General features: G+C 41.8%; 1 protein-coding gene across 1 annotated transcript; it reads right to left on the reverse strand.

Annotated features, from left to right (window-relative positions):
• Positions 1–7417: 7417 nt before the first annotated feature.
• LOC128533238 (tripartite motif-containing protein 16-like) lies at positions 7418–25076 on the reverse strand. Its single transcript, XM_053507496.1, has 6 exons — positions 24448–25076; positions 9262–9357; positions 8815–9048; positions 8467–8626; positions 8135–8194; positions 7418–7965 (listed from the first exon to the last, which is right to left on the reverse strand). The coding sequence occupies exons 1-6, from the start codon at positions 25036–25038 to the stop codon at positions 7418–7420; spliced, it is 1689 nt and encodes a 562-aa protein (XP_053363471.1). The 5' UTR covers positions 25039–25076.
• Positions 25077–27109: the final 2033 nt, after the last annotated feature.

Consider the following 27109-nt stretch of genomic DNA (forward strand, 5'->3'; position numbering starts at 1 on the left):
TGTATCATCTGCAAATAATACATAATGTAGCGTTTTTGAAACCTCAAAAATATTTATATATAAAATAAAAAGTTTAGGGCCTAAAATTGAGCCTTGTGGAAGTCCACATTCAATATTCATACATTCTGACTTATAACCATCAAACTCAACATATTGTTGTCATTGTTGTAAATAGGTAGTTAACCCTTTCAGTACAACTCCTCTAATTCCATAATTTAGAAATGAGAATTTGATGATCTATAGTGTCAAATGCCTTCTTTAAATCAATAAACACTCCTATTGTGTATTTATTGCTATCTATTGCATTTGTAATATCTTCAAAAGTTCTCATGATAGCCAAACTTGTAGACCTATTTGACCTAAATCCATACTGTTTTTTTTATAATTCATGTTTTTCAATAAAGTTATCTAACTTATAAACAAAAATTTTTTTAAACACTTTAGTAAATTGAGATAGGAGAGATACTGGTCTATAATTGTTAAAAATATGTTTGTCTCCAGTTTTTAAAAAACGGTATTACGTTAGCAATTTTTATACTATCTGGGAAAACACCTTCTGTAAAAGAATAATTAATTATATAATGTAATGGTTTAATAATGCAATCAATTTTGTTTTTTATTATTTCTATACCAATACCATCACCATCCATTGAGGTCTTGTTTTTCAACTTATAAACTACTGATAATATTTCATTTTCAGTCACCTCACTGTCACGAACTGGGTGTAAAGGCAGGTGTTGATCGCCGTGGGCCGAGAGAGCAGGCATAGAGGCAGATGGGTTGTGTAATCAAAATAGAGTCTTTAATGAACAGCCAACACAAAGTATAAATAAAGACACAAACAAAGGAACAACCAAACTCAAACAATACTGAACTCTGTGCTAACAAGGACTCTCTGGCAGGACACAGACTGGAGGATGAACACATCCTGTGACGTAACACAGGCAAAAGGAGGACAAACATACACCCTGTGGCGAGACACAGGCAAAAGGAGGATAAACATACATCCTGTGGCGAGACACAGGCAGGGGGACAAATGACACGTTCTGTGGCGAGACACAGGCAGAAGGAGGACAAACACATAACAGGACACACAAACTATGCGTGGAGCTGAAACTGGACACTAAAGAGAGGGGAGACACTAGAGAGAGGGGAGACACGTAGAGACTAGAGAGACTAGAGAGAGACGGGACTAGGGCTAAAGACATGGCAGTCAGCTAGGCATGGCTTTTAGCTAAACATGGTTAAGATTGCTCTTAACCATGGCAGTTAGCTACACATACACCTAGCTAAACATGTCTTCAGCCCCAACATGCACTAAGCTACACTTACCTAATAGCTTAACACACACTAGGGAATGTGGGCACAGAAACATAAATGGAGGATACCCAGTGGCTAGGCGAAGCGGCACTAACAAGCTCGGCGGCACTCTAAGGCTAGGCGAGGCGGCACTCTAAGTCTAATCGCACTGGGGCACTAGGGGGATAGGAAACACAGAACAGCTAGAGACACAAATGGGCTATGGCTAGAAGCATGCTAGTTACGGTAACTCAACATAGATTTTAGCTAAACACGCTCCTAGCCAAACACACCCCTAACTACTTACCTGACTCTAGCTAAACACACCAGAACACAGGAGGACAACAACCACAGTACTTACATGTCTCAATATATCAGTCAACTTATTTTTATATTATTTATAGAATTTTTCTGCATTCTCTGTTCTTGATTTAATAAACTCCTTATAAAGTCTGTTTTTCTTTTTAGATGCATTTTTTAATCCTTTTGTTATCCAAGGTTTACTATTTTGCCTTTGTTTGGTTGTACATGGAATCTCAGGACAATGCTTATTATACAAAGTAAGATAACATTCAAAAAAAGAATTATAAGCATTGTCTACATCATCTATATACACCTCTTTCCACTCTTGTTTTAATAATTCATTCCTAAACTTATTAATATGATCAGCACTCCTTTTCCTTTTATATATTTGATGGTATACATTTTTTTAAGGCAACTTATAGTCAAATATTGCAAATATAGGCAGATGATCACTTATATCATTTATTACCAATGCACTAGTAATGTGATTCTCTAAAACATTTATAAAGATATTATCTATTAAAGTTGCACTAGTTTTAGTTATTCTACTAGGCTTCGTTATTAATGGATACAACCCATTTTTATATAATATCTCAAAAATCTGAGTTTTGAATATGTGAATCTACCTTTAAAAGGTCAATATTATAATCTCTACAAATTACCAGATTTCTTTTGTTATTTAGACCATGAATCATTTCTTCTAATTTATCCAGAAAGATTTTCACTTTTGATCCTGGTTTTCTATATACACATGCAACAACAATATTCCTGTTTCGTTCTCATTCTATTTCTACAGCTACACTTTCCATTAAATCATCAATAGCTGTTTTCATGCATTTAACTGGTCTACATTTCAATTCATTATTGATATAGAGGGCCACTCCCCCTCCTATCCTATTGACTCTGTTAGTGACATATAAATCATAGCCCTTTAATTTTAGATCAACCTTCTTGCCTTTCTTTATCCATGTTTCAGTTAAAGCAATTAACTTAAATATTCCTTTAATTGTCTCTAAAAAATGTTTGATTTCAGAAAAGTGTTTTAATAGACTTCTACAATTGAAATGTATAAAAGAAAATGCTTGTTCTAGCTATTTGCACCTCATCAAGTTGTTCCTCAGTGTAATACTGACAAGAGTCCCTAATATGATTAAATAAATTAATCTGTGGATCCACATCATTTTCAAAATCATATGTGTCTCGTTCTATATAATCAACACTTACAAAGGCTTCAGTCTACACATCACGTGAGGGAGGTGAATACCTCTAGGAATCTAGGAACTTCTATAGTCCAACCAGGGACCATGGAGGCCACTGGTGACTATTATATCTATTACCATTTTGTACGACCGAAGTAAAACCTCTAGTCAACATTCACATGCACATTCACACACTACGGGCAATTTGGAAACCCCAATTAGCCTAATCTGCATGTTGTTGGACTGTGGGAGAAAACTGGAGACCAGTAGAAACCCGCCAAGCACAGGAAGAACATGCAAACTCCATGCACACAGACAGACATGGGAATCAAATCCAGGAGATGGAGGTGCAAGGCGACAGTGCTAACCACTAAGCCACCTAATGGTACATGTCAGAGTACCAAACAAGCCATGGCTTCAAAGAAAGCTGATCAACATGACCTGACCACAAAAATTTAAAGTGCTTACCCAACATTACTGGATTCAACCTCATACTTGTTAACACTTATGAACTAACACCAATTAGCCTTACCTTTAGATTTAAGATTTTATTGTTTGTTTTTAAGATTTTAAATGGGTTGGCGCCTGTATATTCATCAGAGCTTTTACATATCCGCACTCCCGTTAGAGCACTGAGGTCGTCTAATCAGTTGCTTCTGGATGTTCCGAGAGCCAGATTACAATATAAAGGTAAGCGAGCTTTTTCAGTGGTGGGACCGAAGTTGTGGAATGATTTACCTGCTCACATAAAGTCTGCTCAGAGTGTTGAAATTTTTAAGTCATTACTTAAGACACACTCATATTCTTTGGCTTTTTATTGAGTTGAGTTTTTGAGACATTTTGACAACTTTTAATGTATTGATTGGTTGTGTGTGATTATGTTTTTTGGCATTGTTTTAACACATTTATAACACTGTTTATAAGTCATCAAAAACTTGTAAATAACTCATGAAAGAATAAAGTTACGTTAAAACCACATTAGACATGTTTTTGTTTCAGTTTTGCTTAATTATTTAGCTTGTGTGTAGGCCTTAGCCTGTGTGTAGCCTTTAGCCTGTGTGTAACCCTTAGCCTGTGTGTAGCCTTTAGCCTGTGTGTAGCCTTTAGCCTGTGTGTGGCCCCTTAGCCTGTGTGTGGCCCCTTAGCCTGTGTGTGGCCATAGGGCCTGTGTGAAGGCTCGCAGAAGGCTCTGATCTTCACGAGAGCCACGCAGAAGGCTCTGATCTTCACGAGAGCCACGCAGAAGGCTCTGATCTTCACAAAAGCCACGCAGAAGGCGATCTTGTTCCTACTCCTTGAGGAGCCGATCGTCGATGAGCTTCCGCCACCGATCGACGACGAGGACGTCAAGCTTCCTCTGCCTCCTCCTCTACTCAACACGGAGGATGCCGCGCTCCCTCCGCCTCCGCTAGCGGATTGTAACACAAGCACCTCGGATACCTGTCGCTGCTGCTGTGGAAATTTCACGCTACGGACATGAAATATAGATCATTTATTGAAACAAAAACTGATACCATAAAAAATATATAACGTATTATTTATTTATTTATTTTTACAGATTACTAGCCTATATAATATGAATGGTTTCTTAATTTCTTAATTTAAAATGTAAATTATTGTGTCCTATTTATATGATGTCCTCGATCAGGGACGTGCACAGACATTTTGAGGGGAAGGGGCACGAGTGAAATAAAGGGCACTTCTCGTAATTACGTATTTTTTTCTTTTTTAAACAAAAAAGTATTATATATTAACGCAACACTGACTTCCTTTAAAAAAAAATAATTAAAATAGTTAATTTTATCTTCCTCAAACTCATGCAATTGTTTAATTTTCAAAAGATGTCTACAAAATAATCAGTTCACACAGAAACCCTGGTCTCCTTAGTATTCACTAGGTTTATAGAGCAGCAAAGGAAACCATTCCACAATGTGCATGTTTTGAAAACATTTTTGTTCGCTTCAGAACTCCTGACCTGATATTTAGATATACTATTATTCAATAAATATATTTGTTTGACAGGGAAGCTGTGCGCAAACAGGAATATATGTTATAAAAAAAAATAAAAAAAAAGCACTTTCTCTCCAGGAATAAAAAGGGCAGGTGCTCAAGCCCCCTTTGATCTCTATGTGTGCACGTGCCTGTCCTCGATAATAATTATAATAAAAAAATATAAATTATTTTTCGAGTAAAAATTTTTCACACTCCAGCGATATGTAATGACTTATAGGAAATTATCCATTCCCTTTTCCGCTAAACTGAAGATCCGTTGTTTACTCGTTCCCTACACCGCTACAGTTGGCTTTGTGCGCGTGCACAGAAAGTATGTGTGTGTGTGCGGAAAGTATGTATGTATGTGCGCGCGCATTTCATATGTAGTTGTTTGAGCAGTTAGTAGTATATATGTATGTGTGAGTGTTTCATATATGTGTATGCAAGTGTTTCATATGTGTGTGCATGAGTGAAGTTTGATTTAAGCCCTATACGGCGCCTCATACTTTATAGGTATAGATATAGCAGAATAGTTGTTCTAAAAGTTCATATAGTTAAATTTACTTTATGGGTTACTAAGAAAGCTGGAAAAATTTGAATTGTGCTTATTGACAATAACTAAAATGTCTCAGGGAAATATAGTATGTATGTGAGTATGTATTCTCCTACAACAATTGCAACCCTGTTAATTGCATTTCTGTGAATTGTTATATTTTTGAATATTCATTGCAGTAAACCTATTGTTGAGGAAACACCACATATCACTCTTGTGATTATTTCTCCCCATTTCTAGGGGCGCAACACTTAATTCTTATTTCTGTAAAATAATTTTTATGAATCTCTTCAATATGATACTATGAAGCCCCTAAAGGGATGCGGGTAGAAAAAAAAATTGTAAAAAAAAAAAAAATCTGGGCGAGGTAACATGGGTGAGGTAAAATTTGGAAAAGAAAAAACAGGCATGGAGAGAATTACTTCTGTGTAGCTGAGTTTTACTGTCAGCTTGGCCCAAATTGACCTTAAGACATCCAGTTTGTACTCTGAGCTTGCCCTTTTCGTATTTTGGCGCTTAAAAAAGGAACAGGGTCTTAATTTTTTCCTACTATGTCTTGGTTTTTTTCTTCTACATTTCTTTTTCTTTTTTTTTTCTTTTCCAGCAGATTTTTCTCCTCATCCATGTCTCTTTAGGGGCTCCATATGATACAGAACAAATGTTTGCTTATTTACCTTGTGGATGGATTTTGTTGAATTCCTCATCACAGATTTCCTTGACAGGTGACAGCAAAAAAAAGAGGTAAATTGACTAGACTCTGCATTGCATTTAAACTGTGCATCTTTTTACAGTACCTTCTACAAGAAAAATTATTCCAGAACAAGTCTTCAGTCACAAGTCTTCATCTTCAGCAACTGCGTTACCCTAGTTTGGGATTAGTTTGAGAAGAAATACAATACTCCGGATAAGATGGCAGTTCATCACAAGTCACACACACGTTTACACATCTATTTACACTTAGGGGTATTTTGCATAGGCGGTGCACCTACAAGCATGTTTTTGCGAGCCGGGAAACTTCCCACACAAACACAGTGAGGAACACGGGAGCTGTTCACACTGTACTAACTACTAATAATTACTAATTATTTATATTAAAAGTATTTGAATTGTTAAAAAATTAAGAACACAAAAAGCTTTCAACAAATTCTACCTTACATGTTTAAATCTAAACTTTGAATATTACTTTTTGGTCTAATCAGAAAATATTTGAAAATCGAAAGCATCAACTTTTTTCCACAAAAATAACCACTAATTTACATTTGTTTAGGTGGTAAATATCTGTTAGTAGCTAATATCATATGTATTATTTAACATTATGATTAAAGTGAATTAAATAAATAATAAAATATTTTTTGCTATAGAGCACTGATATACTTTTAAAATAATTCTTTACTACTAAAAAAAAATAATCTTTTACTTTGTGTTATTATTATCCTGGTATGAAAGGGATATTATAGCATGTTAATTATTCTCTTGTTTATTAAATAATGTTCAGTAAGCATATATTGTAAATAAGAGTGTATTTCTTGGCCTTTGTTTGATCTTGGGTCAGCAGCCCAGCCGAGATGTTTTGAGAAAACACGGTTTGCTATGTGGTTAGGTGAGAACTGAACCGTGATAACACGCGTGGGTTCATGATGCTTCAGTAAGAAACTTTCCTCTAAGCTGAGTCTGTGCCTGCTTGCATCTTTATTAAGCAAGCATCTTAAGAAAATTGCATCTCTATTATTATATAAACTAGAGCTTAACAATTTAACATGGATTATAATCAGACCCTTTGAACGGTCCTGACCTGGTATGTAGGAAGTATTTAGTTTATTTACTTTAAATTTCTTTATAACATTCAGTCTCATAAGTACTGGAGCAGCAAGGCTAGTTCTTTTGTTTTTGGCGTTCACTGATGATACTAAAGTGATGATACAAAAAATGGCTTTTGTGTTTCGAGCAGCAGTAGCACAGGACGACACAGCAGTTTTAGTAAACTTTATTATTTCAAATAAAACAGTGTTTGCCAAAGCCAAACCAGATTTTTTATAATGTTAAAAATAATAATAAACGTTTTAAACACATCTCAGTTAAATAACATTTCTATTTTTGGATCACACAACCTCACAGATGAGGTATAACTACTTGATACCCAGAACCCAGCGTACAGAGGCTGAGTGAATGTGGTGTGGACACTATGGAGAAGACTCATTGTGTTAGAGACATTGTAGAAAGACAGAATTCCTGCACTGTAATCCACATACACTCCTATTCTGGAGGACGCTGGACCTCTGATCAGTGTGTTAACCTTGTTATGCCAGAAAGAGACAGAGGGATGAGAACACATCAAACTCCAGGACTGATTGTTAAATCCAAACCTACACTCATAACCCCGTCCTTTCCTGCTGATCTCTTTATATGACACTGAAATGTACACATCACCGCTCCACTCCACCTCCCAGTAACAGCGTCCACACACACTCTCCTCACACAACACCTGAGTCCAGGAGTCAAATCTCTCTGGATGGTTAATGTGTCGCTGTTCTGTCCAACTGTTTGTTACTGATCTGTTCATCTCAGACAGAATAAGGGCAGGATGTGCTGTGTTGGGATCCAAAGTGAGAAATCTAAAATCTAAAACAATAAAATTCACATCAGATTTTAAAAATTCACTAACAAACAGAGATGTTTAAATATCACACAACATCAGTCTTTAGTTAAAGACTGATCACGTTTATATCTGTGTGTGTGTGTGTGTGTGTGTGTGTGTGTGTGTGTGTGTGTGTGTGTGTTTAACACTTACACTGTAGAAAATCCTTTCTACTTTTCAGTTGTAAAGGGAGTATCTGAAATAACGCTGCAGCTGTGGAGATAAAATAGAGACCAAAACCTGAGAAGAATGTTAAGCCTGTGACGGCACTCGCTATGGTGTTGAATTGCTACAAGCCTTGTTTTAGATAAACACAACAATTAAATGCCACTTTTATGGGTTCCTAAACTTGAAATCAAGGTATTATTTACAATTTTCATTGTTGATTTGTTTTATTTTTCATTGTAGGTATATTGTGAGTTCACAATAAATCTACAATATACAATGCTTTCTAATTTCTGTTAGATGATTGTTTCCTTGTTTACCTTGTGGACGGATGTTGTTGAATTCCTTCTGACAGACTTTGTTTACTTGTTTTTTCAGATCTGAGAGAGATTTCCTCTCTCCATCAAATGTGAGATGTTGATTGACAGTGAAGCTGGGTGAGTCCTCACATCCAGGGGAAACACAGAGAGACGGGAAACTCTACAGAGAGGAAACACATCATAGAGAAGGAGAAAAGTGTAGGAGAGGAACGAATGAATCTCAGACTGAATCAGACCAAAGACACACTTGTGATCTCAGACAGGAACATTTATTGTTGCTGTAATGAGCTTTTAAAAGAAAACTTTGTGAGGAACAGCGCCCTCTGTAGATCAGACAGTGAGTGTTACCTGGAGGAAGTGGATGTCATCGTGTGTGTGTGAAAGCTGCTCCAGCTCAGTGACTCTCCTCTTAAGATCAGCAATCTCCTGCTCCAGTTGCTTCAGGAGTCGTTCAGCTCGACCCAGTTCAGCTTTCTCCTGATTTTTGATCAGCTCTGTCGCCTCTGAGCGCTTTTTTTCCATGAAGCTGATCATCTCAGTAAAGATCTTCTCACTGTCATTTACTGCTGCCTGTGAACGCCTCTGTTAGGACACACATAAACATAAATATACAGTAGATACAGTATCTATTCATCCATTAAGAAATTTCTGTAATCCAACTAGAGAGCATGGAGGCCAATAATGACCATTGTATTTATTCCCATTTTTACGACTGTGGCAGAACCTCCAGTCAACATTCACACACGCATTTACACATTATGACACTATGATTAGAAGAATCTGTTCACTTCCCACCTTAAAAGCGACCACAGCTTGTTTCAGCTCCTGCACTTTTTTCTGCTTCTCCTTGATCCTCTGCTGGGATTTCAACTGTTGTTCCTTTAGTTCATTCTGAGACCAAATGACATGTATTTTGTTAATTAGGAGCTCAGTGGGTTCATTATTTGATTATTTTTATTATTATTGTAATATCCTCTTGCACTCTTTTAACTCTTAAACCATTTATTTGTCAGCAACTATACTATTCTTATTTGGTTTTTTTTGTTTTTTTTATTGTTTCCTCACATGCAGATTATGTAGTACGGTGTTTTAGTCTATTTTAATTATGTGTAGTTAAGTGTGATTTTATGTAGCACCATAGACCATTGCAGATACACTGTCTACACTGATCCGTCTGAGATGATTTTTTCTTGACATCTGAAACACTGTTGATCTATTCCCACTCCAAGGATCACAGTCACTCCTTCTCAGGCCTCTTTAAAGACTAGGCCTAAGCCTCCAGTCCTTGGCATTGCCTAAGGAAGTGGTGCGCAAGGAAGCAAAAGCACATCGCACAGCAAGTGGGCAGGAGTATGTGCTGGGCTAACAAACAAACCCTGGATGACCGTCTCTCCTATCCAATTTTCTGTTCAATGTCTTCTCCTTTACAATAAACTGAACTGTCAGGATGAACTAACCTGGCGACCAGATGACTTAGCTTGCGACCGCTTCCTGGTTCGCGACCGCATTACTTCCGGGTCCTCATAGGATGTGGTGTGGAGTGTTTCAGCTGAAAGATGTGGAATACTGGATGGATCCGGAGCGCCGCAGGCAGCTGGAGCCGGGAGGTGACTGGGTTTATCCGTAGTGTGATGCGGTATGGGCCGATGAACCTAGGTGAGAGTTTGCATGATTCAGTGTAAAGATGAAGATTTTTTGTGGAAAGCCATACCCTGTCACCTACGTGGTACAATCGTCCCGGGGGGTGTCGACGGCGATGCTGGGTAATGTAACGGGTGTTGGCCTGCCGGATGGATCTGTTGGCCTGGTTCCACAGCCGCCGACACCGGCGGACTAACTGTTGGGCTGACGGCACATCAACCTCCAGTTCTGGGTGGTTGAACATAGAGGGTTGGAAGCCGTAGCATACCTTAAATGGGCTTAACTTCGTGGCTGAGGAGGCATGAAGATTGTGGGATAGTTCTGCCCAGATGAGGTAGTGAGCCCAGGAGCGCTGACGATCGGCAATAAAGCATCTCAGATAGCGGTTTAGTTGTTGGTTGGTCCGCTCCATCTGACCGTTAGTTTGTGGGTGATATCCGGATGATAGGCTGCAGGTGGAGTCGATCAGACGGCAGAAGGCTTTCCAGAATTTGGCAGTAAACTGGGGCCCTCTGTCCGAGACGATGGGCTTGGGGAACCCATGCAGACGGACCACGTGTTCTAGTATCAGCTCAGCTGTCCTTTTGGCTGACGGGAGTCCAGCGAGAGCCACCAGGTGCACGGCCTTAGAGAACCGATCGACGATGGTCATTATGGCATCTTTTCCTTCGGAGACCGGCAGGCCCACGACAAAGTCGACGGCAATGTGCGTCCAGGGCCTCCGGGGAACCAGATGTAGGTTGATTTGTATCTTTGGCCCTGGAGCACACTGGGCACGCCTGAACGAACTCTTTGACGTCCTTAGCGAGAGATGGCCACCAGAAGTCTCGTTGGATAAAGAGACGGGTCCGTCTTGTGCCCGGGTGTCCCGATATGGGTGACGAATGACCCCATTGTAGGACCTCAGATCTCATGGTTCCGGGCACATAGAGTCGTCCAGGTGGCACACCTGCCAGTTCGGTCTCTGTGGTCTGCGCCTGGTGAACTCTCGTTTCCAGGTCCAGTTGAAGTGGAGCGATTATCTTGGAAGATGGGAGGACAGGTGCGGGGTCCGCCCAGGGAAAATCCAACTCCAGTTGTCGTGAGAGAGCGTCTGCCTTTGTGATCTTGGACCCCAGGCGGTATGAGAGGTGGAAATCATAATTCTCAAAAAACAATGCCCACCGCGCCTGTTGTGGATTCAACTGTTTCAGATTTATGATGGAGATGAGGTTCTGATGGTCCGTCCAGATAATGAATGGCGCCCTGGAGCCAGTGATGCCATTCCTCCAAAGCCCACTTTATGGCCAGCAGCTCGCGGTCCCCTACCCAGTATCGCTGCTGAGTGGAGTAAATTTTTTTGGAGAAGAAACTACATGGGTGTAGTTTCTGATCTTGACCCTGTTGGGAGAGAACAGCTCCAGTGCCCACATCTGAAGCATCCACCTCTACAACGAATGGTTTACTGACATCAGGGTGAAGGAGAATAGGAGCAGTGGTAAAACGATGAGTTTCTTGAAAGCGGAGATAGCAGTAGGGTTGAAGTGAAAAGGGAGAGATGAGGGACGAGTCAGAGCAGTTAGGGGGGCAGCAACTGTACTGTAGTCCCGGATAAAGCAACAATAGAAATTCGCAAACCCAAGAAACCGTTAAAGTTGCTTGAGGGTCTTGGGTTGGGGCCAATGACGCACAACTTTCAGTTTCTGTGGGTTTCTGCGGGTCCATGGCCACACCCTGGGGCAAGATGAAAAAACCCAGGAACGTGGTGGAGCGCTCTTGAAAAGTGCACTTTTCCATCTTACAGTACAGTTGATGGGTGAGTAGTCTCTTTAGAACCGCCCTGACATGCTGGATATGTTCTTTAGCGGTGCGTGAGTAAATGAGGATGTCATCAAGATAGGCGAATGCCCACCAGCCAAGCATGTCACGGAGAACGTCATTAATCAGGTGTTGAAATGCAGCGGGAGCATTACACAGTCCAAAGGGGATGATGAGACTCTCGTAGTGTCCAGTTGGGGTGATGAAGGCCGTCTTCCACTCATCGCCCTCTCTGATGTGCACCAAGTTGTAGGCGCTCCAGAGGTCCAACTTGGTAAAGATGGTGGCACCAGAGAGGGCGTCCAGGGCTGAGTTGGTAAAGGCAGTGGGTGTCGGTTTTTGATGGTTATGTTGTTTAGCCCCCGATAGTCGACACATGGGCGAAGTTCGCCGCCCTTCTTCTTCACGAAGAAGAACCCAGCGGCGGCAGTTAAGGAGGAGGGCCTGATGGTACCTTGGCAAAGAGCGTTGGTTACGTACTCCTCCATCGCCTGCGTCTCTGTGGGTGTCAGCGAGTAGAGATGGCCGCGGGATGGAATCGTGCCAGGTTGGAGGTCAATGGCGAGGTTGTACGGGCGACGTGGAGGAAGGTGGGTGGCTCTCCTCTTGCAGAAGACCTCGGCCAGGTCCCGATATGCCTCTGGAATGGCGTTGGTGTCGACGTCGGGGGCCTCGGACTCCCAAGAGCACGTCCCAGCCGTTGCCTTTAGGCATAGTTCGGTGCAAGTCGCGCCCCACTGTAGAACCCGATGTTGTCTCCAGGATATGAGAGGGTCATTTTGTTGCAGCCAGGGATGTCCGAGGATGATGGGAGGTGAAGAAATGGAGGTGACGTGGAAACGAAGCTGTTCTTGGTGTTGGTCAATGGAGAGGATGATAGGTTCCATCTGGGTAGTATTGGACTGGTGGAGAGGGGGCAGCCGTCGACAGATGTGATCCCAACGGGCTGGGATAACGCCTCAGATTTTACCCCCCATTTTTTGGCATAAGAAGAGTCAATGACGTTACCTGCTGCCCCGGAGTCGATGAATGCAGTACTTCTGACTCGTTTGTGGCCAAATTGGAGGATTACCTGAACCGTAGGGTGAGAGGTGGTGGTGTCCGTCGTAGTGGAGATATGGAGGGGGCCCGGTGAGTCTCTCCTCAGCCTCACTGGGGCTGTGCGTTTCCCGGACAGACATGACGGATCGCCCGGTGGTGTGCCGCGGACCCACAGTAGGCACACAAACCCTCTCGATACCGGCGCTCGCATTCTGTTGCGGTCAGGGAGGCGCGTCCTAATTGCATGGGTTCCCCGGCTCTGGTGTCAACCACGGCAGGAGGTGGAGATTCGACAGGTCCAGTAGTGGCGGTGGTGAAAGTGGTTGGTGGTGGAGGTGCAGAACGGTGATAGGTGGAAACAGGCAGCAGGGTCCTCTGAGCTGGCTTCGGACAAGAGAGGAGACGCTGATCGATGCAGAGGGCTAGTTGGATTAGTCCCTCCAGCGTGGCTGGAAGCTCTCGTCCGGCAAGCTCGTATTTTATACGTGACGCCAGCCCCTCGTAATAGGATGTCCGGAGCACGGCGTCTCCCCAAGATGTCTGTACGGCAAGGGTTCTAAACTCCACGGTGTAGCGACTCACGGACAAGCTTGGTGTCGGTCTCCACCTCGCAGGGTGTTCAAAGGTGAGTCTGAGTTGACGTGTAAATTCATTATATGAATGGGCGGTGTAAGGGCCATATTTCATTCTTGTGATTTGTTGTTATGTTTATCTTATTTCAGTTTATTAGTTAAACATTAAGCATTAAGTATCATAAATATAATTTGTATTGTGACATCATTTCATGTGTTGTTCTGTGACATCATCCCACAGTTATGCAGTTCCATGTCTATCACGCACGTTAGTTGTAGTTGTTGTTAAGACACGGAAGGATACAGAAAGGTTTGGAGCACACAAGCTTTTGACCGTGATAACGTGAGACAGTAAGCTAAAAGGAATACAGTAAAATAAGTTGTTGTAACTGTAATCTATCGAAGCTACAGAACACAGCAAGCGACTCGTCGTGACTACAGTGGATTTATGCAAGAAACTGTAACAACCGTTGTTTTTGATGTTGAAAATAAACAAGAGACAAAGAAATCAACGAAACGTCTGATGTCGTCAGTGACACTGTGTAACTAAAGACACGCGTCAGAACTTGTGAATAACATGCACCTACATTAAAGTCAAAAGCTTTCTCCGCCGCAGAAATGAAGATAAGTGACTTAAGATTGTGAAGAGCGCGCGTGCGACTTCAAAAACGCGCATCAACCGAAACCGAAAGCGAGAAGAGGACTTGCCTGCCTTAAACTTCACCATGTCACACGGCGAGGACGACGCCGCTATCGCCGAATTTGAGCAGGTGATGGTGCTCGACGAACTGAAGAGCGCCAGAGAAGGCAAGTGGAGTCAGTTGACTGTATTATACAATGAACTAGAGGCGCTTATGGACAATGCTTGTAATTTGCATGACGTTAAAGCCAAGCGCCGCCAATACAAAGCGCTGCTAAACGACTTTATTGAAAGTAATGTAAAAGTGCGATCGTGCGCAAAGGTTGAAGAGCGTGAAACTGATCAGCAGCACTGGTTTCACCCTAGATTAACGCGCTGCTCAGAATTCATGGTAAGAGTGGAGTCGTGGATCGCCGACACTAGTAATCGCTTTAAGCCGTCTCAAACAGTTGACGATGGAGTTTCGCCAAACGACAGTGTGTCAATGGCGGAGCGTAAGACGCCCGCCCCCCAAAGGCAAGGAAGCGTAACGTCATCGGCATCCAAGAGGTCCTTAACGTCAGCAGCATCCGAAGCTCGACTAAAAAAGGCAGAAGCCAATAGAGCAGCTTTGCTGGCTAAAGCAGCAACTTTAAGCCATCGGCAGGCGCTGGAGCTGGAGGAAGCACAATTAAAGGCTGAGGAAGAGCAATTGAAAGCAAGATTAAAAATTGAGGAAGAGCAATTGAAAGCACAACTAAAGGCTAAACAAGCACAATTAAAGGCACAAAAGGAAAGGCTGGAAATGGAAACGGCGCTTGCAATGGCCGATGCTGAACTAAATTCTTACCAGAACCGCAAAAAACAACATCCTGCCAGACGGAGCGTGGTCGTCGAAACGAGTGGTGCACGCCCCTCGGAACCAGAGCAAAACGACCACTGCAACCACAGTTCGGCAACGGAATACCTCGAGCTGCCATCACGCCTCCGAGCAACCCACTTAAGCATGCCAGTGAGTGCCAAACCCATAATGTCAAGCACCCTAATGGAACGGCCCACCCAAGGTAACGAACACTCACTTTACAACACTGACATAGTGGAGCCTCAGGGTAGGATGCCACTTCAGGCAGATCTTACAGAAATGTTTGCAAAGAGTCAGAGGCAACATTCCTTACCCTCGCGCAACGTTCCTCCATTCTATGGTGACCCTCTTGAGTTCACGTCCTTCGTAAGAGCCTTTAAACACGCCATCGAAACCAACACTGATAGCAATCATGATAGGCTGTTCTTTCTCGAGCAGTATACTGAAGGACAGCCTAAGAACCTAGTGAGAAGCTGCCTGCTCATGCCAGAACATCGTGGCTACGCAGAGGCTATGAAACTGTTACATGACAATTTCGGAAATAGACAAATAATCGCTACAACGCTGATGCAAAAGGCACTCAACTGGCCGGAAATAAAGTCAGAGGACGGAAAGTCGCTAAAAACCTTCTCCCTGTTCCTAGTAGAATGTTACAATACCATGTCAAGCATCGATTACATGGATGAGCTAGACAATGCTACCAACTTGAGAGGTGTTGCCTCAAAACTGCCCTACAAATTGCGTGAAAAATGGAGAAGCCACGTATACAAGTACGAGGAGCGCAATCAGGAAAGAGCTAAGTTCGTGCAGCTGATGAAATTCGTAGAACGAGAAGCAAAGGTAATGTCCAACCCACTCTTTGGAGACCTGAACGTTTCGACTAGTGGTACAACGACTAGTGGTAAAAAACACAGCAGCAAATCCTCTCCAGGATTCAAGCAAAAAACTGAAGAAAAGAGGGGCAGCAGCTTTGCGACCGGCGTAAAACAGGTTGGTAAAGTTCATAGAGACTCAATCACAGTAAAGAGTAGTGGTGCATTAGTTATCAGTGCCTTCACTAAACCTTGTGCATCCTGTGAGCAAGATCATACCCTAGACGAATGCCACAAGTTTAACAATGAGACATATAAGGTCAAATTGGACTTTCTAAAAAAGAATGGATTCTGCTTTGGCTGTTTAGTAAAAGGACATTTAAGCAAAGACTGCACGAAGAAAATTACCTGTCAGCTGTGCTCAAAGAAACATCCTCGCATGCTACACATTGCAGCAAAAGACACAGCTCAAGCGATCGCAAAGGCTGACGAAACCGAACCAGTTCAAACATTGCCTGTTGCAGCGAGTCACGAAACGAGTGCGTGTGTCGGGGCTGGAGATGACTGTATTCTCTCCATAGTACCTGTTAAAATAAAGTCCAAAAAGGGCAACAAGACAGTAAAAGTATACGCCTTTATGGACCCAGGTAGCTCTGCTACATTTTGTACAGAGTCACTAGCAAGGCGATTAAACGTACAAGGTAAAAAAATTGACATCATGTTAAGCACCCTGAACGCGAAGAAACAAGTAAAAAGCTATGTGCTTACTGATCTAGAGGTTAGCAGTCTGGAAGAAAACACCTTTGTTGAACTCCCCAAAGTGTTCACACAAAAGAGTATCCCAGTCTCAGTGGAAAATATTCCACAACAGCACGACATTGATAAGTGGCCATACCTCAGCGAAGTAAAACTGCCTTACATTAATGCTGGAGTTGAAATTCTCATAGGTAACAAAGAGCACAGGCTCCTAGAACCATGGCGAGTAATTAACAGCAGGCACAATGGGCCATATGCAGTAAAGACTGCTCTTGGATGGACCATAAATGGACCTCTTCGAGAGTCGGTCGAGGAAGGCACATGTAACAATGAGCAAGTGAGCGTTGCAGTCAACAGAGTCTCCATCGAAAGTGTGGAACAAATGCTGATACAACAGTACAACCATGATTTTCCTGAACGGAACTGTGATGACAAAGCTGAGTTGTCACAAGAGGACTATCAGTTTTTAGACTCTGTAACTAACTCCCTGCAATTTACCGATAATCACTTCTACATCGGTCTCCCATTTAAGAAAGCAGCTATTCAAATGCCCAATAACCGAAGCGCAGCCATGCAGCGCGCACTGAACCTCAAACGGAAGTTTAAGCATAACCGCTCCTTTCACAAAGAGTATTTAAACTTCATGAATGACATGTTTGAGAAGGGTCATGCAGTCAAGGTCCCCACACCCCACCTAAGTCGACAAGACGGGCAGGTGTGGTACATACCTCACCATGGTGTGTACCATCCTCAAAAGAAAAAGCTAAGGGTAGTCTTTGACTGTGCTGCTAGCTATCAGGGAATATCATTAAATAGCGAGCTTCTGCAGGGACCCGACCTGACAAACTCACTCATTGGGGTGCTCGCACGCTTTAGACAAGAAGAAGTTGCTATGATGGCAGATGTGGAAGCCATGTACTATCAGGTCAGAGTTCCGGAAAAGGACACAGACTTGTTGCGTTTCCTGTGGTGGCCGAAGGGAGACGTGAGTCAGGACTTGGTTGAGTATAAAATGGTTGTTCATTTGTTTGGTGCAAAATCATCTCCAAGTGTAGCTAACTTCGCCCTTAGGAAAACAGCAGAAGAAAACCGCAGCAATGCATCTGCCGAGGCAGTCAACACAGTACTTAAAAACTTTTATGTAGACGACTGCTTGAAGTCTGTCTCTAGTCATAGTCAAGCAGTTGCGCTATATAGTAATCTCACCAAACTGTGCGCAAGTGGAGGGTTTCACCTCACCAAGTGGGCAAGTAATAGTCGTACATTGCTAGCTTCCATCCCTGAGGGTGAGAGAATTAAAGACATGAGGGACTTAGATCTGAGTAAAGACGTACTCCCTGTTGAGAGGGCTCTAGGGGTGCTGTGGTGTATTAATTCAGACACGCTCAAGTTCAAGATTAGTTTAAAAGAGCGGCCTGTGACTAGAAGAGGAATCTTGTCAGTCACTAGTTCAATTTATGACCCCTTAGGCTTCCTTGCACCAGTCATACTGCCAGCTAAGATCTTAATGCAGCAGTTATGTAAAGAGAGACTCGCTTGGGACGATGACATTCCCGAACAATTTATAAAAAGATGGAGGGCCTGGCTACAAGAGTTGCATCAATTGTCTGAGTTTAGTGTAGCAAGATGCGTAAAACCAGTTGACTTTGGAGTCACAAATACAGCACAACTTCACCACTTCTCAGATGCAAGTGAAATGGGATATGGAGTTGTCTCATATATTAGGTTAGTAAATGCTAATGGACTTACACACTGTGCATTCATGATGGGGAATTCTCGCGTAGCGCCCTTGAAACAAACTACTATCCCCCGAATGGAATTGACAGCGGCAGTGGTCGCCGTAAACAACGACAAAATGTTGAAAGGTCAACTGGAAATAGAACTGCTGGACTCTGTGTTTTGGACCGACAGCACAACTGTTTTGAGATACATTGTTAATGAAAAACTTCGCTTTAAAACCTTTGTCGCTAACAGAATCTCCATCACACGAGAGTCAACCAAGCCACAGCAGTGGAGGTACGTCAACACTTCGAAAAACCCAGCTGACGCTGCTTCCAGAGGAGTTTCCTGTGAAAAATTCATGAAAACCAACAATTGGATCCATGGTCCGCCCTTTCTTAAAACACCAGAGAGTAAATGGCCTGAAAACATTCACGATCTGTCGACGAAAGAGGATGACATTGAGATTAAACACTCAGCCTCAGCGAATCTCGTAAAAACTACAGAGAGCACAGATGCCATCCAGTACTGCAGGATGGAGTGCTAAGAGTAGGAGGACGTCTTGGTAGGTCTGCAATGCCTGAGCATGCAAAACACCCTGTCATAAAACCAGTACCCTGGAAAGACCCACCGATAAGCTGTGCCTGATATGTGAAATGGACTGTTAATTACCTTATAAAGTAGTCATGTTCCTTTTATTTGGTACGCAGCAATATGAATACCTTAAGTTAAACCGTTAAAAAAAAAAAAATGTTTAAAGTGTTAAGAAAGTTAATTCTAAAGTGTTAAGAAAGTTAATTCAAATTTTAATCCAATAGTAAATGTTGTGGCCCAATTGTAAAAAAAAGAAAAAAAACAACAAAACAAAAAATGTGTGTAATTGTCAGTCTTCCTGCCTGTCAATTAGGGGCTGGAAATGTAAGGGCCATATTTCATTCTTGTGATTTGTTGTTATGTTTATCTTATTTCAGTTTATTAGTTAAACATTAAGCATTAAGTATCATAAATATAATTTGTATTGTGACATCATTTCATGTGTTGTTCTGTGACATCATCCCACAGTTATGCAGTTCCATGTCTATCACGCACGTTAGTTGTAGTTGTTGTTAAGACACGGAAGGATACAGAAAGGTTTGGAGCACACAAGCTTTTGACCGTGATAACGTGAGACAGTAAGCTAAAAGGAATACAGTAAAATAAGTTGTTGTAACTGTAATCTATCGAAGCTACAGAACACAGCAAGCGACTCGTCGTGACTACAGTGGATTTATGCAAGAAACTGTAACAACCGTTGTTTTTGATGTTGAAAATAAACAAGAGACAAAGAAATCAACGAAACGTCTGATGTCGTCAGTGACACTGTGTAACTAAAGACACGCGTCAGAACTTGTGAATAACATGCACCTACAGGCGGTGTCTGAGTCTGATTTAAGTACTGCCGTGGCCCACTCTGCTGCCTGCCCAGATAGCAACGAGACGAGGAGAGCAATGCGTAGCCGATCGGTGGAGTATTTGGTGGAATTAAACTCAAACACCAGATCGAGCGCTGTTAGGAACACACTACACTTCCCGTCCATGCCATTCCATTTCTCTGGTAATGAGAGAAAAACATCAGAAGAAGCGGGGGGCCGGCTCGCCGCGCTAGCAACAGCCGCCCGGAGATCCGCGTTCTCCTGCCTGAGCTCCGCCACCTCGCGGCGCAAGGCCGCGATGTCTTGGACGCCCTGGCGCAAAGTAGCGATCTCCCCGGTTAGCTTATTGATTAGCTCGGCATGCTGGTCAACCACGTCACAGAGATGCGCGTAATCTGCTGGGTTCACTGCTTTGGGCTCAGTCATTCTGTCAGGATGAACTAAACTGGGCGACCAGATGACTTAGCTTTAGCGATTAGCCCAATGTAGCGTGGATGGTGAACCCAAACGCGGAAGAAAGCGAGTAGGTAGGATAACCACGCGATTTAGTTTAAGGATTCTTACAAAAGGGGAGCAAGGGAAAAACACAAATTTAACCCGCGTCCTATAAACACACACTCAATATCAGAAAGCGAAACCCAAGAAAGTAAGTACTCACTAATCGATGGATGGACAACCAGAACCGACATGGGCTGAACTCAATGACTGAGCGTTGAATCGTAGTTTGTTTACTCGTTTTATACTTCCTGGTTTGCGACCGCATTACTTCCGGGTCCTAGTGCCGGTTGCAGCTTGAGTGTGCATGACATGAACTACATCCGACTATACGGCATGAGTTCAGAGACTGTTGCATCTTTGTTTTCACAACAAAAGCAGCAAAGCCTTTGTGCTTACATTAACACGAAATAGTGTAAGAAGTACTAGTTCCCAGCTATTGTTCATTGTTGGTGGAGTTAGATGTAGACCTTTTTATTTACTGTGGGAATTCACCACCGTTTTTCATTATCGGAGTGTACATTTCCACTTATCTTAAGGAGGCGCTCTGTGAACTGTATAAACACACTGAAGATTTTAACCATGCAAATCCCAAACCATTGCTCTCCAAATTCCATCAGTATGTGGACTTTGCAATGAAAGGGGAAAACATGCTAGATCTTGTTTACACAAAAATCCCCTGAGCATATCGGCTGTTATGCAAATTTCAGAATACAGACCACTCATCAAATGATCAAAACTGGTTTTAAAGCAGGTAAAACCCTGACCAGCTGGGCCATCTCTGCTCTTCAGGACTGTTTTAAGGACACTACCTGGAACATGTTCAGGGAATCTGTGACAAGGCGACCTTACCGAGGACTACATGTCATCAGGGAACACCTATAACAACAAGTGTACAGATGACATCACTGTTTCCAAGAACCTGATCTCATGCCCCAACCAAAAAACATGGATTACTGCAAAGGTGCGTGCACTTCTGAAGACCTGAGACTCCACCTTCATAGTAAGGGACAAGTTGGCCCTAGGAACGGCAAGGGCCAACCTGTCCCTGATCAACACTGTTTCTCCCGGTGCTGGAATCACACTTCACATCTCCAGGTCCAGTGTAACAGTGAGCAACAGAAGCCATGAACTGCACACACCCAACTAATCTAAAACCACTTGAGAGATTGCTGTGACACATGGCGCATGTGGTAGGAAATACAAGCCATCACCAACTACAGGACCTCATCACCTGCCTGTGACAGTGTGGCTCCCTTCCAGAAGCTCTGAACAGATTTTATGCCTATTTTGATGCACAGAACACCTTTTTCCAACGACAGGTGCTGTGTTTTGCCATGGCTGATGACTATAGTACTTTGCATAGCGCCATAACTGTTCCATAGATAAAGCCATTCCCGTCACACTCTATCTGGCTCTCACACATCGACTGTTATGCTAGTTTCAGGATACAGACCACTTATCAGACAATTAAAACTGGTTCTGAAGCAGGTGAAAACCTCTGCTCTTCAGGACTGTTTTGAGAACACTGACTAGAACATGTTCAAGGAGTCTGTGACTTAAGGTGACTTCACCAACTTGGACAACAAGGACACCTACGTTTGAATGCTGTTCTTAGACTTCAGCTCAGCATTCTGTAGGGATGAACAGGCTACCCCAAAGTGAGCAATCAATCAACTTCCGGAATGTCTAAAAGCTTCTCCAAGCCCATCACCTTATCTCATCAGTGACACAAAGCAACGTCTTTGCAACAGAGCAGCGGGAAACTTAACAAGGCAAAGGAAGCCGCTGCAGGTCCAAATCACTTGTTCTTTTGCATTTTCTTGTTCTTCTGCCCTTGCAGGTGCTCTTCGACATTGCCTTTTTCGCCGCTGCACCACCAAGCAACCAAGTCATCCACTTTTCAAGAACTCTCAACTTCATGCTAGGATTTCGAAGTCTTGCAGAGAAGAAACCCTCAGAAGAAGTTCTAGAGCAATCGGTAACCAAAGCAACCAACGCATCACCAAAGGTTTCCCCAAAAGACGTCATCCAACAACAGCGCACCAACCAATTAGCAATGCTGTGATTCTCTTTGCTGGAGGCGAACCACTGTAGGAGAGCGAAATGTAACACACATAAACAAACAAGGCTTTGTACCTTCCTAAAAATTGATACCCGACCCAAAACTAAAAAGGTCTTAAAAAACTTAAGACTCTGCTCTTGTGACTTTGTCTGTTTTACTTTCACCCTATAAACTGTTTGTTTGTCTGTGCGTGTGTGTGTGTGTGCGCGCGTGTTTTAAGTAGCGTAGTTTTATAGAGAAGTCCAATAAATTCTTGTTTCTTTATAAAGAACTGTTGTCTTTGTTGTATTTTAGAGTCTAAACATTTGCCCAGATCTTACGTTACCTTGCTCATAATTGATAACTACCTGATTTTGTATTATTATCGTTGGCCACCAGAAACAGAGTTGGTAAGATGCACTAAATTGTGCTAAACGCTGGATGGATAAATAATGAAGTGCATGCTATAAATGTAATCAGTTTAATTAAACACAACCACTTCAATACAATGGGACTGGAATGACAAACACATGCATAAACACACTGATCTACAACCATCTAGCAATTTTACACACCAACTTACAAATGCTTCATTGTTCAATATTTATAATCTGTTATTTACCCAAGAATGCTTCTGTTTTTGGTTTTACTTTAACAAGAAATGTTTACCGCTTTTTATCTATTTAACGGACAGTTTACTTGCATTAAGTCAACTCTTTATCACAGAGTATTGCATTGTGTTGTTGTTTTTGTTTGCACATTTGCACATGCACTTTATGGTGTTTTTTGTTGTCTTTTGTATAGTTTTTATATCTGCCTTGGCTAGTCAGCTAATTAGGTGTCTTAGTTAGCTAGTTAGTTTTGTCAATTAATGTTGATCATTTACATTGAATATACCACCTTGGTCCTGGTGATTTTTTTTTTTTTTCTTTTACAATTACTTGACTTAACTAGTTGTCCCCACTTTTTGGTGTTAGTTTTTACAGAATCACACGGGGGGGACATCAGAAGCTGGGAAAAAAGTAACAAGGGCAAGTGCATTAAAGATGAAAGTGGCTGAGTCTTTCAGTATGACAATGATCCCAAACACACAGCCTGGCCAACGAGGGAGTGGCTTTGTAAGAAGCATTTCAAAGTCCTGTAGTGGCCTAGCCAGTCTCCAGATCTCAACCCCATAGAAAATCTTTGAAGGAAGTTGAAAGTCTGTGTTGCCCAGCAACAGCCCCAAAACATCACTGCTCTAGAGGAGATCTGCATGGAGGAATGGGCCAAAATACCAGCATAATAACATACATAAAAATAATTAATACAAAATATAAAGTAAAAATTAGACAAATTAACCTGCACTTTACCATAAAAAAAGGTTAAAATAAATCCCGACAGATAAGTGTTTCGCTGTGTGTGTGTGTGTGTGTGTGTGTGTGTGTGTGTGTGTGTGTGTGTGGCACGGTGTCCAATAAGCACGTAATCACAGTGTTATAGTAAACAGTACACGCGTGCACGGATGGTAATTATTCCAGTGAGAGATGCGCACTAAGACCTAGCAGGGGAGACAATTACCCACAAGTCCGCAGTGCAAGAGAGAGAAAAAACTTTGATCACGTGACGCTCGGTGTCAAAACAAGAAGCGCATATGTGATACACGATACTTGGTACTCGTAAACCAAGACTTGTTCGTTTTTAAAGTCAAAATTTATTTTGTCTTTGCACATCTTGCGGAACACTCGCAAACCGCGTTACTCGCAATCCGAGGTTTCACTGTTCTTATTTTCTACCATAATTTGCAAATAAATTCTTTAAAAATCCTACAATGTGATTTTCTGGATTTTTTTTCTTATTTTGTCTCTCATAGTTGAGGTATACCTATGTTTTTACAAAAATTACAGGCCGCATCTCATCTTTTTGAATGGGAGAACTTGCACAATTGGTGGCTGACCAAATACTATTTTGCCCCACTGTATGTACTCTTGTTTAAAGTTCACTGATTATGTTTCTCATAACACTTTTATTCCACTCTTCTTTAACAATTTCAGTGTTAATATCTTAAAATTCACTTCACATTCATTCCATGAAAAGTGGAAATGTTATTTTGCATCTTTTACCAACTCAAATACTTTAATCAGTTAATTAGTTAATGAGTTAAATACTCTAATGAGAGTATTATAAAGTTGTATGATACACTGATAGTCTTACAAAAATCCCAGTTCTCACCTGTTTTTCAGTTCGTTCTGTTTTAGTTGAAACAGTGTCATGGCCTCTGTGTTTATCCATCTCACACAAGTAACAGATGAAGCTCTGGTCAGTACGACAGTAGATCTCGATCGGTTTGTCATGCGGAGAGCAGATCTTCTCTTGGAGATCTGCACAGGCTTCCACTAACTTGTGCTTCTTAAAGGCAGGAGACTGATAGTGAGGCTGAAGATGGTCTTCACAATAGGATGCCTGACACACCAGACAGGAATTAACAGCTTTGCGTTTTCTTCCGATGCAGGAATCACACTCCACATCTCCAGGTCCAGCGTAACATTGAGCGGGAGATGCAGCTTGGAGTTCAGCCTTATTTTGTTTCTCCACCATTTCAGCCAGCATGTTGTTTCTGCATAGAACAGGTCTTGAAGCAAAAGTCTCTCTACACTGGGGGCAGCTGTAGACTCTCCTCACACCCTCTTTATTCCAGAAGCGATTAATACACACCTTACAGTAATTGTGGCCACAATGAAGAGTCACAGAATCCTTCAAAAGGTCCAAACACAGTGGACAGTTGAACTGATTATGAGCTACTGAGATACTGGCTTCTGCCATTTTTTGCACTCTCACACACACACATACACTCACTCAGAATGCAAACTTCAACTAAGTTTCGTTTTCTTGGAAAAAAGCTGTCTGGATCTGTTTGTTTGTGAAGTGTGACAGAAAGGGGGTGTGGCTTCAAAGAGACCGGCAGGATTAAAACACTACATGTCAAGAATTTGTGTACATAGCCTTCCCTATGATTAATGATAATATTAATCATTAATTACATTAGGAACTCAAATGTATTTAGATTCATGACTAAATATTGCATATTTAAATGTGTTTTTAGTCAAAATAGGAAAGCAGTTGTGTAAAGACATAAATGAACAAAACGTGTTAAGACACGTCATGAAAGCAAAACAAGAGCGAAAAATATTAGAAGACCGTGAGACAGAAGACAGATTCACGAGACACAAAGTAAATGAACAGATGTGAGACAAGTACTTAGTGCAGGACATGGAGCTTAAATTATAGTATTAATTACGATAATATTGTGAACACCTGTGCAACAGAAAACCTAGCAGTGAACCAAGACAAAACAATTTAAATCAAAATAAGGGGCCCTGAAGCACACAAAAACACCTAGGGTCCACAGCTAGACTCAGTATGGAAGCTGGACCATTAATCTTATTATAGTAACATCTACAACAATCTGATATTTTGACATAGTGTATAAATTGATCCTTAAATAAAAAGTATATACAGTGGAACCTTGGATTACGAGCATAATTCATTCCGGAAGCTGGCTCGTATTCCAAAACATTCATAAACCAAATTGAATTTTCCCATAAGAAATAAGAAATAAATCCTGACAGATAAGTGTTTCCATTTGTGCGCGCAGGTGGTGTGTGTGTGTGTGTGTGTGTGTGAAGCTAAAGTAAGGAGCTCCTCCCCTTCCCCCTTCTCGTTTAACACAGTTAAAGATTCTTCCTCCACTTCTTTTACACACACACGTGCACACAACGCAAAGACTGTTTTATCTGAAAAATAAACAAGAAATCTCTCTAATGGCACTCGATTGATCGACACTCTAACGGAATCACTGCTGTTAAGTGAAAATAAAACAAATAAACCTGCACTTTACCTTTAAAAAGAATCGCAACAGAGCAGTGTTTCTGTGAAGAGCAGAGAATGGATTTTTAATCTCTTTAATGAGACTTGCTTTTGCCTTAAAGGCATGCTGTACACTAAATAAAATATGATTTACGCACACACATGGTCACAGGCTTTTGCCATCCAGTGAAATACTGCATAATCAGACACGAGCATGGAGTGTAGAACTCCAAAATAAACTCACCTCACATAAGAAAGTTTTTTCACCTGTCATTTTGAAGTGCTTGTCATGGTCACATCAAGACCCTGCTGTCCCCTCACTGGATCCGCTGCAGTTTGCTTATCGTCCTAACCATTCCATTGATGACGCCATCGCCACCACACTCCATCTGGCCCTTACACACCTAGACAGCAAAGGCGCCTACATTCGAATGCTGTTCATAGACTTTAGCTCAGCATTAAATACTATCATCCCTAACACCCAATCAGGAAGTTGAGCCTGTTAGGCCTGAACACCTCCCTCTATAACTGGATCCTGCTCACCACACTGAGCACTGGGACTGGACTGACAAACACACACGTGCAAACACACTGATCTACAACCATTTAGAGATGTCACACACCAACCTGCAATTGCCTTTTTTGCACAATATTTATTATCTGTTATTTGCAAAAGATCTCTTGTCTATCTTTCTGCTACTTTAACAATCTATCATCTCACGCATATTTACTTGCACAACCTTAACGTATCACCACCGTACATTGCATTGTGTCATGTTGTTATGTTGTTTCTCTTGTTTGCACATTTGCATCTGTCTTATGAGTGCAAATTTGAGTGTTTATTAGATGTAGAGGGGTAAATGGATTGTTCCTAAATGTGTGGTTCTCCCTGTGAAGTATGTAGGAAGAAGTATAATAGTGTCAGGGTGCCTTGCTGCCAACACTGTTGGTGACTTAGTAAAAATTGATGACACACTTAACCAACTTGGATACCACAGCATTTTGCAGTGACACATTATCGTATCTG

This window comes from Clarias gariepinus, chromosome 11 (assembly GCF_024256425.1).
Source record: "Clarias gariepinus isolate MV-2021 ecotype Netherlands chromosome 11, CGAR_prim_01v2, whole genome shotgun sequence".
NCBI classification, from domain to species: domain Eukaryota; kingdom Metazoa; phylum Chordata; class Actinopteri; order Siluriformes; family Clariidae; genus Clarias; species Clarias gariepinus.

Coding starts and splice junctions, on each gene's coding strand:
- LOC128533238 (XM_053507496.1), bottom strand. CDS start 25,038: ATGGCAGAAGCCAGTATCTCAGTAGCTCATAATCAGTTCAACTGTCCA. Junction 8,195..8,466: donor CAACAACATCCGTCCACAAG/GTAAACAAGGAA, acceptor TTATCTCCACAG/CTGCAGCGTTATTTCAGATA. Junction 7,966..8,134: donor TAGAAAGGATTTTCTACAGT/GTAAGTGTTAAA, acceptor TTATTGTTTTAG/ATTTTAGATTTCTCACTTTG.